General features: G+C 44.8%; 1 protein-coding gene across 2 annotated transcripts in view; it reads right to left on the bottom strand.

Moving 5' to 3' along the window:
- The window catches only part of C5 (complement C5), a 352,588-nt gene that overhangs the window by 272,161 nt on the left and 66,980 nt on the right, over positions 1-13,447 (bottom strand). For both annotated transcript variants that reach the window (XM_086920988.1, XM_086920987.1), the window contains 4 exons: positions 10,669-10,861; positions 8,994-9,156; positions 3,613-3,683; positions 307-398 (listed from right to left, as the gene is read on the bottom strand). In XM_086920988.1, the coding sequence (XP_086777114.1) occupies positions 307-398; positions 3,613-3,683; positions 8,994-9,156; positions 10,669-10,861 (519 nt within the window). The remainder of the gene's footprint in view (positions 1-306; positions 399-3,612; positions 3,684-8,993; positions 9,157-10,668; positions 10,862-13,447) is intronic.

Genomic DNA, 13,447 nt, shown 5'->3' with positions numbered 1-13,447 from the left:
TAACTTTTGAATCCGTTTGAGCAAGAAAAGGCTTTTGAGGTTAAAATCTGCAAATTATGCAGAATACGATGGACTGACTATGTGGCAAGTGTGGCAAATCCATTATTATGAAGAAAATGCCACGACCGCAGAAATGCATAATTCCACTACCACTAGTTTTACCCTAAACTGAGCTGTCCTGCACAAAATGCACAACTACAAACCTGAAAAGAGGTAAGGCAGTAATGGAACATATGCCTTTGACAGGAGCACTGAAGGCAGCAGAAAAACAAAGGAATAAAGAAAGATAAATACAAATCGCTCTACTTTGGATTGACCGGGATTTTGAAATCTGGAAACGATATAATTCCAATGAAGTCCTCAGCTTCGACAAAATCCACTTTGACACCTTCCGGATCCTTCCAAATAAAAAATATAAAGATTAAATGTGTAAACCCGTTTATTGAGTGTAGGTAAACAAAACATTCAATTCTTTAGTAATGCTGCAAAATATTTTGCTAACTTTAAAAGCTTTTGCACTTTTTACACTGTGCAGGGATGCTCAGCCTCTACCCCAGCCTGTCAATTTTGCAAACGATTCAGAAAAGGGGGTGGTGATGAACAGAGTGTCTGAATTAAGCAGACCGGGCCGAAGACGGCTGAAATGCCAGAAACCGGTCCCCGGTAGCTTGTTTCCTTCCCAGTATAAGAATTGGCTTGGTAGTTTGGTCTGCCCTGTTCCCATGATGTACTGGGCCAGGGTCAGACTAATTTGCATATAGCCAAGTTCTGAGCTGGGATGGTGCAGTGAGCTGAAAAACGGTGATGGATCAAGCCCTGATCTTTGGACTGGGTAAGAGTGGTCTGCTTAATTCAGACACTCTGTTCATCACCACCCCCTTTTCTGTGTCAATTTTGCAAAGGCATGAAATGTGTTCCTTCTCCCAGTGACATCATAAAAGAGGAGGAGCATCAGGTGTTTTTTTCAAACTGTAAGGGCCTTATTGGCTTTTTGTTTGGGGGCTGGGATACTCTGTCTCGCCCATTGTATTACAAGTGCATTATATCCCATGGCACTTCAATCAGGCGGTTGGCGTCACATTTGTGAAGTAGTAACCCTTTGCCAAACTCTGCATCAGGTCCTGAGTCTTTTCCTTTGTTGTTGTGATATGAAAATAGTGCAGCCTTTGACATTGCCGTCTTCTCTTGGTATATGCACTTTGCCTTGCCATTATAAGGAGGTCATCAGAACTCTATGGGACAACAGCCTGTCAATCACAACTTCCAAGCAGTAGTTAGATGGTAATGATCTGGTGGCAGGTTTCTGAGCAGGGTCAGTCCTACACTGACGTCAATGCAGCAGCAGAACAAAAATATTGTTCTTTAGGTCACTACACACTTAACCAAAACCCACCCAGCTACATACACTGATCAGAGGGATAATGTGGACCCCAGCAAGACACCATAGTCTTGGGTACATCATACAAACACAAACCTCAAGCTGAGCAACACACATCCCAGTCCTTCGTATGGCTCACACCCAGATTGGTAAATATCTCCGATGGACACACCGAACAACACGACAATAATACACATACATGACATATCAACCACACCCATGTTACTGATGATCCTATTCAAACAGGGGACTGACTCCAGTCTTGGACAGAATCCTCGAGACCTGAACCCAACAGTGCTGCAAAGCCATAATAATAGAGACACCCACTGGGGCAAGAACAGACTATTAGTGGCAGGGGACTGACACTGGGATAAAACAACAGCTACATTGGGAAGGAGACATTCACCATGAGCGGAAGTGCACTGATGCTGGGATCCAGCTCCATCAGGACACTTGCTTCTAGGTCTTTGAAGTACAGATGCAAGGCCAGAGACGGTGAACCATCCACAAAGCTTTAGAGCAGTGTCATATGGAGCGAGGGCATACACTGTGCCAAGCAGACAAGTACGGTAGGACCAAGGAGAATCTGACTCTAGAGCAGGCAGACACCTACAGCATGGAGAATGAGAATAAACCTGGGATAGAGGCACATACCAACATGGGATGGACACATGCATGCGCGGGGCAATGAACACTCACAAACACACAATACACAAAAGCAGACAGGCAGTACACTGATCCTAGCATGAAGGGAACTGAACAATGGGACACCGAAAGGATAGCACCAGCACCTCGCTGCTCAACAAGCACAGAGAGCAAATCAATTCAGAGAGAGTGTGATGACAGTGGGATAGGGAATGGTATTTAAGGTGCAGCCGAGACAAGGTCCTGGTCCCTCCCTGAGTCAGCTGCCCCTAGGCAGCAAAGAAAGGCGCATCTTTCAAGATCCGAATTATGGTGAGCCACTTTAATTTCTCATGTACGCCTCATACTTTGGTGCAGTTAGCTGTCGAGAAGGATTATTAATTGGTTCATCCTTCTCTACTATGAGTGCCTCAACCTGTTGGTAAAGACCACCATCTGCCTGACTTTGCAGCAGTGATCATGTATCTCAGCTTTCAGATGAGCCATCTCCTGACTCTCCAGCACCTGCAGGGTTGAAGATATTGGGGGAGGTGTGCAGCAGCGGCCTCCTTCTGGAACCTGCAAGGGACTGGTTGACAGGGAGGGAGTCAGCCGATGGCCACCAAGATGGGTAGCTGCGAACAGTATAATCCTACACCTTCATCTGTAAAAACATAAGTGCAGGGCCCAAAGTTTTCCATATGACCTGCTGCCTCTGGTGCTGAATTCCAGGGTTGTCAAATTTTGGGTTTGCCGAATATTAAGACTGCCCAGTCTCAATTCCTCCTCGTGTCTCTTTCTTCCATTCCCTGCACTTCATATCTCCTTATCCCACTCTTGTGTATTCTTTTTCATCCCTGCTTTCTTACTTTGTTACTATTTCCTTACCTAATCTTCCTCTTTCTCCTTCTTTTTCCCTGTTTTTGTCTTTGTGGTGAAAAATATGGCCTGACCCCATAATATGAGTGCTGCTGCCCACCCCCACCAACCCCCTGCAACAAATCAAGAATGACTCTTATTTCTGCCTTCTGCCTGATTCTGTACATTTTGAAGTTAGGAATTTTTAAATAATTTGTGGTGGATATTTTTAGATCCACTACAAGCAATTTTATCAGGGTTAGATGATATATACTTATTGCTTAATTTGAGCCAGTGGTTGTAAGTGGGGCGTACCCACACTCACTTTTGGGGACAGGGACTTATTTTTCAACATCAGACTTTGACCCAGAACAATAGAGAGAAAGGTAGTAGGGGGGAGGGACGAAAAAGAACTTGGAAGAGTGTGAGAAAGGGGCAGGGAGTGTAGTGTCTGGTGGTGGATGAAAGAGGCAAGAGTTGGTATCAAGACTGGAGCGTCTTGGTATTTAGCTACCCCAACCTTCGGTCGCACTGTGGGCAGGCTTCTGAGGAAAACGTCTGGCCCCGGCACTTACTCTTTTACAAATTAAGCACTGTTATGTGATATCATTTTTTGTGATGTCACGATGGAAAGGTTCATTGATAATGGTATGGTATGTACCTGTCTTTGATACTATGGGGGTCTAAGAATGCTCAATGCCACCTCCATAAACAATTTGAATGCAATGATATGGCATCAGACACATACGTACCGTAAACGTTAGAGTAGTTGCCCTCCTCGGTGGCTTCAGCTCTTCATCCAAAGAGTAAACTCTAACTTTTACTGAAAGTAGAAACAATAAATGGTGTCACAGAACTTACTCAGATTGTTTTTGGCAAGAAAATACTGTAAATGCCAGCTGTGGTCACAGGTTTCTATAGCCCAGACATTAAAAAAGCAGCTTTACAGTGAAGCCCATGGTCCACAGTGAACAGTACAGTTCCTGGCACTAGGCCATGGGTGCAAGCACCTACTTTGCACTACACCAGCCACCCTTCACTGTAAAAACTGTGACTCACTGTCAAGTCAGCTTCACATTCACAGCTCACCATGATGGGTGACTGGAAGCTTTTGTTCTGACAATTTAGGTGAGAGAGCAGGATGTTCATTAAAGCCCATTTGGACATGTTTGAGCCTAGAAGAAAATTCCAAAAATCCAACAATATCAGCCAACAAGTCAAAGACACAAATTATCCTGAGTTTAAAAGTGACTTCTAGCTATGAACCCGACAATTGTTTTATTGTCTAACTGACGTGTTGTTTCCTCTTTGACCCCATCACTCACTGCCTTGGTTCCCCATTCCCAAACCTGGACTCTTATATTCCCATTGGCCCCTCGGCCTTGCTCTGGGCTCTTGGAACTGAGAAATGGAACACAAGACAGCTTTGGGAGAACTTCTCCTAACTATGAACTTCCATTTTTAGGCCAGCTCATGTCATCAATATATTATAAAGACATTTCTAGAGAGAGTGTGCCTTAGGTCATCCCTATCCAGCCATTGGGTTCCAGATGTTTTAGTACTGTGCAGTGGCTTGGATTGGCTATCAAGGCCAAGGCATGTTGAGGATGGTTACAGTGACCTTTTCTGTTCCCATTTGTTCATATACTGCCATAATTAACCTAGCACTCTCAGAAGCTCCTCTAGCTCCTCAAGCTGTTGTTTCAAGTCTAGATTGTTCAAGAGCAAGGTAAGACCATTAGACCCCTTCTTGGTGTAGACTTTACTATCAGCATTGATGATAGATACTGGTCGATAGGACACGCATCTGGTAAAGTACTTTTATCTCGTTTTAAGCGCAGCTCTAGAGGCATTCTTCTAGGGGGCTGGTTTCTTACACTACCGTTGGACTTCTAATCAAATAATATTCGTACATTTGTGTTTCTTAGTGATCATGTGTACTATATGCCATCACATTTAATTGTGTACTTTGATTGGTTCTTGAATGTCATAAATGTGACACTTGCATTGGACATGAAATGCATTCTGCGTGTGGTCTTTAATGACAAAATGATCGAGAGCAAGGTTTGATGCTGCTATTTATGTAGAACACAATCCTAAACATTTACAACAGCATTTTCATGCCTATCTTTGGAGTTAGTTTTCACGTTTATGTGAATTCTCCCTGAATCCAGGAATACTCCTAACAAGCTGTGACTGTTGCAGTTTTCCTGGAGTAAGCACCTGCATAAACATTTACACATATACACATGTACAGACTGATCATTTAGGAATGAGTAAATGTTTAGCAAACGTGCATGTGAACATTTTCAAATGCTAACTTGTTTTTAGGTCTCGCCTGTCGATGCGCATGCGCATCGAGCAAGCGAGACTATTGCGAGTTATCCACTCTTTATCCACACTGCAAGGAATCGTGGCGATTCCTTGCAGTGCCCGTGACTTTTAAGGTCAATGCGCATGCGCATTGAGCTTATGCGCATGCGCATTGACCTTAAAAGCGCGTGCGCGTGCACGTCCGTCTCCTAACAACACACACACACCCTCTCCCCCGCTCCGCCCCCTCCCGCCGTGTCGCATTTCTCTTTCTCCTCCCCCTCCCCTCTCTTCCTTCCGTCTAACGCCGTGTCGCACCTCTCCCCTCTCCGCCCCCTCCCCGCTCCGCCCCCTCCCCTTCCCTCCGTGTCGCATTTCTCCTCTCCCCTCTCCGCCCCCTCCCCTGCCCGCCGTCGCCGTGTCTCTGCTGCTTCCCCCTGTCCTGTCTCTCCTCCTCTCTCTCTCTATACCCTCCCCCTCCTCCCCACCACTCCCATCAAGTCCCTCTGGCCCTTCCCTCCTCCCCGGACCCCTCCTCCCCTGCCCCCTCCACCCTTTCTTGTTTAGTCTGGCGCTCGCCATTTATGCGCTTTTGTGGTCCACAAGTCTCTGGGTGTGACTTAGTGCTCATCGCTTTGTGCACTCAAGGCAGTTACACACTCTCTTTCTTCCAGGCCGCTGTGGATGCACCATGGGGACGCCCTTTTAGTGCCACGCAAGGTATGAGTTCCAGTGCTGCTGCTTTAGGTGACAGCCTCTCACCCCCTAACTCTCTGTACGGCCTTGCGCTCTTTTCTGTGTGCCCCTCTGGCCGGGAGGTTCGGTGCCGTTTGTTGCCCTCGTCCTCTCGAGCCTCCTCTACGGGCCACTGCAAGCCACGCCGCGCCAAGCACTTTTTTGGCGTTTTAGCACTCCATGAGCTTTTGTTAAATAAAAGGAGATCTGCTTTTAAAGCAAGACGTGTGTATGTAGGCGTGCGGCTTTACATTAGCCACATAAAGACAGCCATTCCACCCGTATATCTCATGTGCACTGGCTTTTCAGTCTGGGAAACACCGTGAGAAAACTAGGTATACCTTGGCAACAAACGTTGGCCGTGGAGCCTTTTGCCCGTAGCGCCGCACCGCTTTCACTTTTGAACATCCACATGGGCGGGGTACCCTGAGGGTAGTATCAGGCGATGGTACGAGACAGCTCTTTCCGCTGTTTTATCTCTCCCTGCAATCATGTGATGAAAAAATGCCATCCGGTGGGCAGGCATGGCAGATGTTTCTACCGAGTGCAGGCATGACTACCAATCGAACAGATAACGGGCATTACTTTACTACCACCATACTGTTGGGTTCAAAACACATCTTGCAGGCGTACATTCTTACATATAATGTCACCAGATGCTTCAGCTCTCAACGTTTACGAAATTATAACGGTTCAGATCCAGTCATCCGTCCACCCGTGCATGCATGCTGTCATCCGTCCACCCGTGCATGCATGCTGTCATCCGCATATCCGTGCATGCATGCATGCAGCTTTCCGTCCATCCGTGCATGCATGCATGCTGCCTTCCGTCCACCCGTGCATGCATGCTGTCTTCCGGCCTTCCGTCCACCCCTTCATGCATGCGGTCATCCACCCACCCTTGCAGCATGCTGTCAGCCGCCCATCCGTGCATGCATGCTGCCTTCCGTCCACTCGTGCATGCATGCTGGCATTCGTCCACCGACCGCTCTGGCACAGACAAGCCCTTTCCGTCTTTCTCTTGCCGTCTCTCACTGTGATTAACCTTTACAACAAAAAAAAGTACTCACAGGAACATATTGCCACTAGTTTGAGGACCGCAGAGAGAGAGTTTAGCATCGATACACATTTATCTGCAGGGAGGCATTATATCTTCAATCTAGTCTGCAGGAAGACTTTTTAGAGTGAGAACTTTTACATTCTGTCTAGCTCCACCCCTGGGCCTGGTGACAGCTCCCCACACAACCATCTGAAAGCTGCACAAACGAGTTTACTTGTGATCTCTCCCATTTCAAGCGAAAAATCATCTTCAATTTCAAATATAGCAGAATGCAGATGAATCATGCCTCCTCTCTGGCCACTATGCCGCATGTCATACAAGAAAGGTATAAGTGCATCCATTCCCTTGAACGTGGGATGATTCTACAGCACAAGCCTGTTGCCCAGGCATCAGGTCTGGAATCCAGCAGCCTTCTCCAGGACAGTCAATGATTAAACGGTCTCATGCGCCAGGGCACTCAGTGCTGGGGTGCTAACTGAAGCATCCAACAATGAAAGCTGTGCATATGGTAAGAACACACACAAACAAGTGCAAACCCACACAGATATGACCTCAAACACACACAGGCACATGCATACGTGCACGTGCACGCACAGATATGCACACACACAAACACACATCCACACATGCTCACACACAGATATGCACACACACACAAGCACACACACAAATACATGCACACAGATATGCACGCACATACATAGACATGTGCACACACAAGCACACATACATACATATGTGCGCGCGCACACATGTGCAGACACAAACAAATTCCTTATTGGCAATGACTTTTAAAAATTCTGATTCCACCAGAATCAGAGTCCTCCACAACACCCTGTTTTTTTGGCTGTCGGCTGTGAAAAGGAGACCAATATTGACCCCATTTTTATTATTCTGTATCCTCGGTTTAATTCTGGGGTGCTTTTTAGGTCTCACCCTCACTCTCACCCTCACCTTCACCTTCAACCCCTCACTCACCCTCACCCTCAACCCCTCTCTCACCCTCACTCTCACCCTCACTCTCACCCTCACTCTCACCCTCACTCTCACCCTCACTCTCACCCTCACTCTCACCCTCACTCTCACCCTCACTCTCACCCTCACCCCCTCACTCTCACTCTCACCCTCACCCCCTCACTCTCACCCTCACCCCCTCACTCTCACCCTCACTCTCACCCTCACTCTCACCCTCACACTCTCACCCTCACCCTCACCCTCACCCTCAACCCCTCACTCACCCTCACTCACCCTCACTCACCCTCACTCACCCTCACTCACCCTCACTCACCCTCACTCACCCTCACTCACCCTCACTCACCCTCACTCACCCTCACTCACCCTCACTCACCCTCACTCACCCTCAACCCCTCACCCTCACACAGTGCAATAGGTCTCGGAGCATTTGAGTTAGAGCTTTTAGAAATGTTTATGGCTTTTTTTTTTTAATTCTTTAGCATTGGCTACAGGAAACAAAAATGTTAAAAATTTACAAAAAAAACCATAAACAATTCTAAAAGCACTAACTCTAATGCTGCGAGACCTATTGCATTTCCAATGCTTGTTCTTTTTCTATGTGGAAAAGTCACCTACCACACACCCACCAATTCAGAGGCTGTTCTCTCCCCTTTGCTACTTTGGATAGGAGTTTACTCCTGCCATTGACAGTAGTATGTCAGACAGGAAACAAACATGCCAGTGAGGAGGAACAGCCAACCAAAGGAGAAGTCTTCAGAGCTGCCCTCTGCTTCAGTGGTCAATCACTAATAATACCAGACTACAGGAGGTAGCCCATAAACCCTAATGAGACTAGGGCAAACATCTGTAACGTACAACAATGTCTCAAAAGGGTGTCAGAAATAGGACCATTAGAAACAGTGCAAGTAATTACAGAAGGCTAAATCAAGAAGGGGAAAAAACAGGGAGATCAGATACTTTGCAAACTTTGAGACATTATTGTACGTTTCAGTGGTCAATCAAGCATGATTGCGTGTTCTCACAGTTTCAATAAAGAACCGGGTACTTTACCAGACTGGTCAGGGGTGTAGACGGGCTTGTCTGTCTGAATGAAGAGGAACCCGTTTTCAAAAGTGATGGGCAGTCGCTCCTCTTTTGAAAAGCTCCCACTGTAGGCTCCCAGGTACACATAGAGGAAGGCATTGTCCCTCTTTGGAATATCTTTTGGCTGAATCTGGAATAAAACATTGAGTAAGAGTTATTGAGGTAAGAGCAGCAGTTCACCTCCGGAAGTGAGGTGCAGCCCATGATCGCTCAACCAGGAGCAAGGAACTGGAACCCACAGCACACACTCCTGACAAGGAAGAGAGAACTAGAATCACCCTCACCCAAGGCTTGAAAACAGGAAGCGAAACCCACCTGCCGCTAGCCTAGTAAATGGTGGTGATCTCTTGCCCCCTCACCTAGCACCGAAGGAAGTAGGAACTATCAACCTCCCCCAAGACAGACAGACGTGGGAACCACGCCTCTCTGGGGAGAAGGAAGTAGGACTCATTTACCTCCCCCAGCCCAGAACACTAGGGAGTGGAAATCCTTCCACTCTACCCTACCAAGAATAGTGGGAATTGGATAGAAAATCTTACCCTGAACACCCTTCACCCTCTGCCAAGGGCAGAGGAAAGTAAAAACCCTCCCCGCTCCTGCCACCAAGAACAGAAGAAGTGAAAAACCCACCTCCACCGAACACAGACCAAATGGAAACTATCCAATGCCCGCACCTCCACAGAAGGCACAGGGAAGTGAAAAATATGCCACGGTCCTTCACCAAGAATAAAGGAGAGTGTAAAGGAAATCCTCCCACAACCTCTCCCCGGGCAAGTACAGAGGTAGGTAGAAACTTTCTCATGCTTCCCAGCTGAAGAAAGAGGCAACTGGAACCCAACCTGACATCCACCACCATGGACAGAAGAGAAGCAGATGGAAACCACCTCATGCCCCCTCTACCCACTTGCGCCAAGGACAGCTGGAAGTGGAACTTTCTCTTGCTCTCCAGCCGAGGACAGTGGCAAGTAGAAACACTCCAATACTCCCCCGCCTGACATAGAAGTAAGTGGAAACCATCTGATGCCCCCACCCCGGAGAGAACAGAGGTAATTAGAAACATTTCCACACTCCCCCAACTAGGACAGAGGAGAATAGCGCACTCCATTGATGCGGTTAGAGCGGATATAAAAACATCACACTCTCCTAGATCTACCACTGAAGGCAGACACAACTGTCCCAAACCCTCCAGCCCAGTACAGAGGTAAATAAGAGCTAACCCACTCTACTGTCAAGGACAGAAGCAACTGAAATCATTCCAACCATTTTGATATAACTTAATTTTGCAACCCCTGGAAAAACATTCACACAATGTTTTCTAGATATTTAGGAACACACTGAACGTATCAAAAGTAAAATGAGATTACCTCTTTTTGTAAACAAATGTTCCAACTCGGGATTTAACAATATTTTTGACAAAAATAATGAACTGCAGTAGTTTTGACAAAAAGCAGTCTAACCATGCTCCAAAAGAGGCAATTTAACATGTTATCCCTGTAGCTCTTATATATGACAGGAGCCACATACGATTGCCCCCTAAGTTGCCATGGCCTATGCAATGTGGAAATTGAGGGTTAACTGTGCCCCATAGTGGTCCCTTCCTAAAAACTGAAGAAGACCTCAGCAGAAGACCACAAATACCAACCATCAATGTTGCTTTGCCTTGGAACTGATTGCCTTGATGAAGTTGGAGAATCTTATAATCATATGTGATTTTCTTATCCGGGTAGCTCTTGAGGCTTATATTTACATTCATCGGAGTGGTGTAGCCAAAGGTTTGAGCCACCACGTTTTCAAAAGCTCCAACCCGTATCAACTTAGGTCCTGTGATGAGGTATCTAGAAGAGAAAGAAAACACTACAGTCAACAGCCAAACTCACCTTGCAGGTCAATGCAGCCACACAGAGGTTCACCTAGCGGTGGGAAGGCAGGATTCTGCAAAAAATATGTATCTACCGCTGAAAGCCACCACATGGCAAGAGATACAGTCTGATCCACAATCAGGCCCCAATCAAAAAGCATAGTCAGAAATGTACCCCATCAGTTCCTCACTACATTTGGAGCAAATATTCAACTAACTTAGAATTCACAAGGTATTCTACAACCCCACCCGCAAAAATGCGACAGTTGCAAAATGTTGAAACTCTTTTCTGAACTTCATGCTACTCACATAGTTTATCTCCTCCACAAGTATAAATGCAGATGGTGTGTATTTCTGCATGTGTAAACTAAATGCACACGTGCGAATGCACTTAAAACCTTTTTTTCTTTAAGGTGAAAATACTTTCTGCTATGAAGAAATCCCTTACCCAACAATTCCAATAATTGTTGTGGGTTTTCCCTCCCCATTTCCATCCTGACGACTGTTTTACTCCTGAAATTGACAGGGGTAAATCTCTAAATGCATCCCGGGTAGGAGGATGTAGAGTTTTAAATCTTGGTGCTTTACAACATTACTTATTTTATTTTAAATTCACCTGCTTTGCAAAATGCGAAGCGGGGAAAAAACTGCAAATAAAGGGGTCATGAACAGAAGCCACTTAGGTGCACAGCACACATCTGACTCAATGTGTATGTCTTTACCAACTCATATATGTAAGTTACAATTTTAAACTAATTTGCAAACATTTCTATTGCCACTTAAGGTAAATGAACACAACTAATGCATTATTTTACATACCCAAGAGACAAACTTGGTGTTTACAAAAATAGCCAACACGTCAATCTTGGTACCTTAATCATGCCTAACTAGTTCATTTATAACCTATTCTTGTCTAGGATTCGGCCTTTGTTTTCTTTAGGACTTAAAAAAGGTTCAATTTAAATATCGATCAAAAAAATATCATAGGCTAAATTTCAACCACCATATTGTTGTGAAAGTAAGAATATAGAGGTATGAGCAGATTTTTTTACTTTATATAACATGTACCTTGATTATATATATCTTCAAAGTACATCGATTTGAAGTAAAGATGTGTCAATTTAAACATACCCATATATACTTACCTTCACAGTATTGGGTAATCGATACGTTGGCTATATTATTTTTTGGGCACAATATTTTTGGATCACTGACATAATATAGAATGCCAAAATATCGACCTACCAAAATATCGAGGTAAAAATATAGAATGCCAAAATATCGACCTCCTATCTCCAAACAAGTAAGTACAAAAATATCGAATCAAAAATATCGATGTAAAAAATATAGTTAGTCAAAATATCGAATTATTTTTTAATGCTTGAAATTAATTAAAAATGAATGAAATAATAAATATAATGAACTTAAACGTACTTAAAATACTTAAGTAACCTTAAAATTAATAAATAATTAATATAAGTTAAAAAAACATACAAATTGATTTGTTAATACATATATATATATATATATATATATATATATATATATATATATATATATATATATAATATTAATAAAAAAATTACAATATTTTTACCGTAGGGTAGCGGAAAGGGTAACATTTACTATTACCACTCCAGTGACTGCAACAGTAGGGAAAGCGTTGGATAGCGTAGGGGTAAAAATTACTATTCCCACTCCAGAGAGTGCAACAGTAGGGAAAGCGCTGGATAGCGTAGGGGTAAAAATTATTATTCCCACTCCACAGAGTGCAACAGTAGGGAAAGCGTTGGATAGCGTAGGGGTAAAAATTACTTTTCCCACTCCAGAGAGTGCAACAATAGGGAAAGCGTTGGATAGTGTAGAGGTAAAAATTACTATTCCCACTCCAGAGAGTGCAACAGTAGGGAAAGCGTTGGATAGCGTAGGGGTGAAAATTACTATTCCATCTCCATAGAGTGCAACAGTAGGGAAAGCGCTGGATAGCGTAGGGGTAAAAATTACTATTCCCACTCCAGAGAGTGCAACAGTAGGGAAAGTGCTGGATAGCGTAGAGGTAAAAATTACTATTCCCACTCCAGAGAGTGCAACAGTAGGGAAAGCGTTGGATAGCGTAGGTGTAAAAATTACTATTCCAACTCCAGAGAGTGCAACAGTAGGGAAAACGCTGGACAGCGTAGGGGTAACAATTTCTATTCCCACTCCACAGAGTGCAACTGTAAGGAAAGCGTTGGATAGCTTAGGGGTAAAAATTACTATTCCCACTCCACAGAGTGCAACTGTAAGGAAAGCGTTGGATAGCGTAGGGGTAAAAATTATTATTCCCACTCCAGAGAGTGCAACAGTAGGGAAAGCGTTGGATAGAGTAGAGGTAAAAATTACTGTTCCCACTCCGGTGAGTGCAACAGTAGGGAAAGCATTGGATAGCGTAGGGGTAAAAATTAATATTCCAACTCCAGAGAGAGCAACAGTAGGGAAAGCATTGGATAGCGTAGGGGTAGAAATTACTATCCCAACTCCAGAGAGTGCAACAGTAGGTAGAGCGCTGGATAGCGTAGGGGTA

This window comes from Lissotriton vulgaris, chromosome 5 (assembly GCF_964263255.1).
Source record: "Lissotriton vulgaris chromosome 5, aLisVul1.2, whole genome shotgun sequence".
In the NCBI taxonomy this organism is placed as follows: Eukaryota; Metazoa; Chordata; class Amphibia; order Caudata; family Salamandridae; genus Lissotriton; species Lissotriton vulgaris.
Note: the sequence above shows the minus strand (reverse complement) of the source record. Positions and strands in the feature narration are given on the sequence as shown.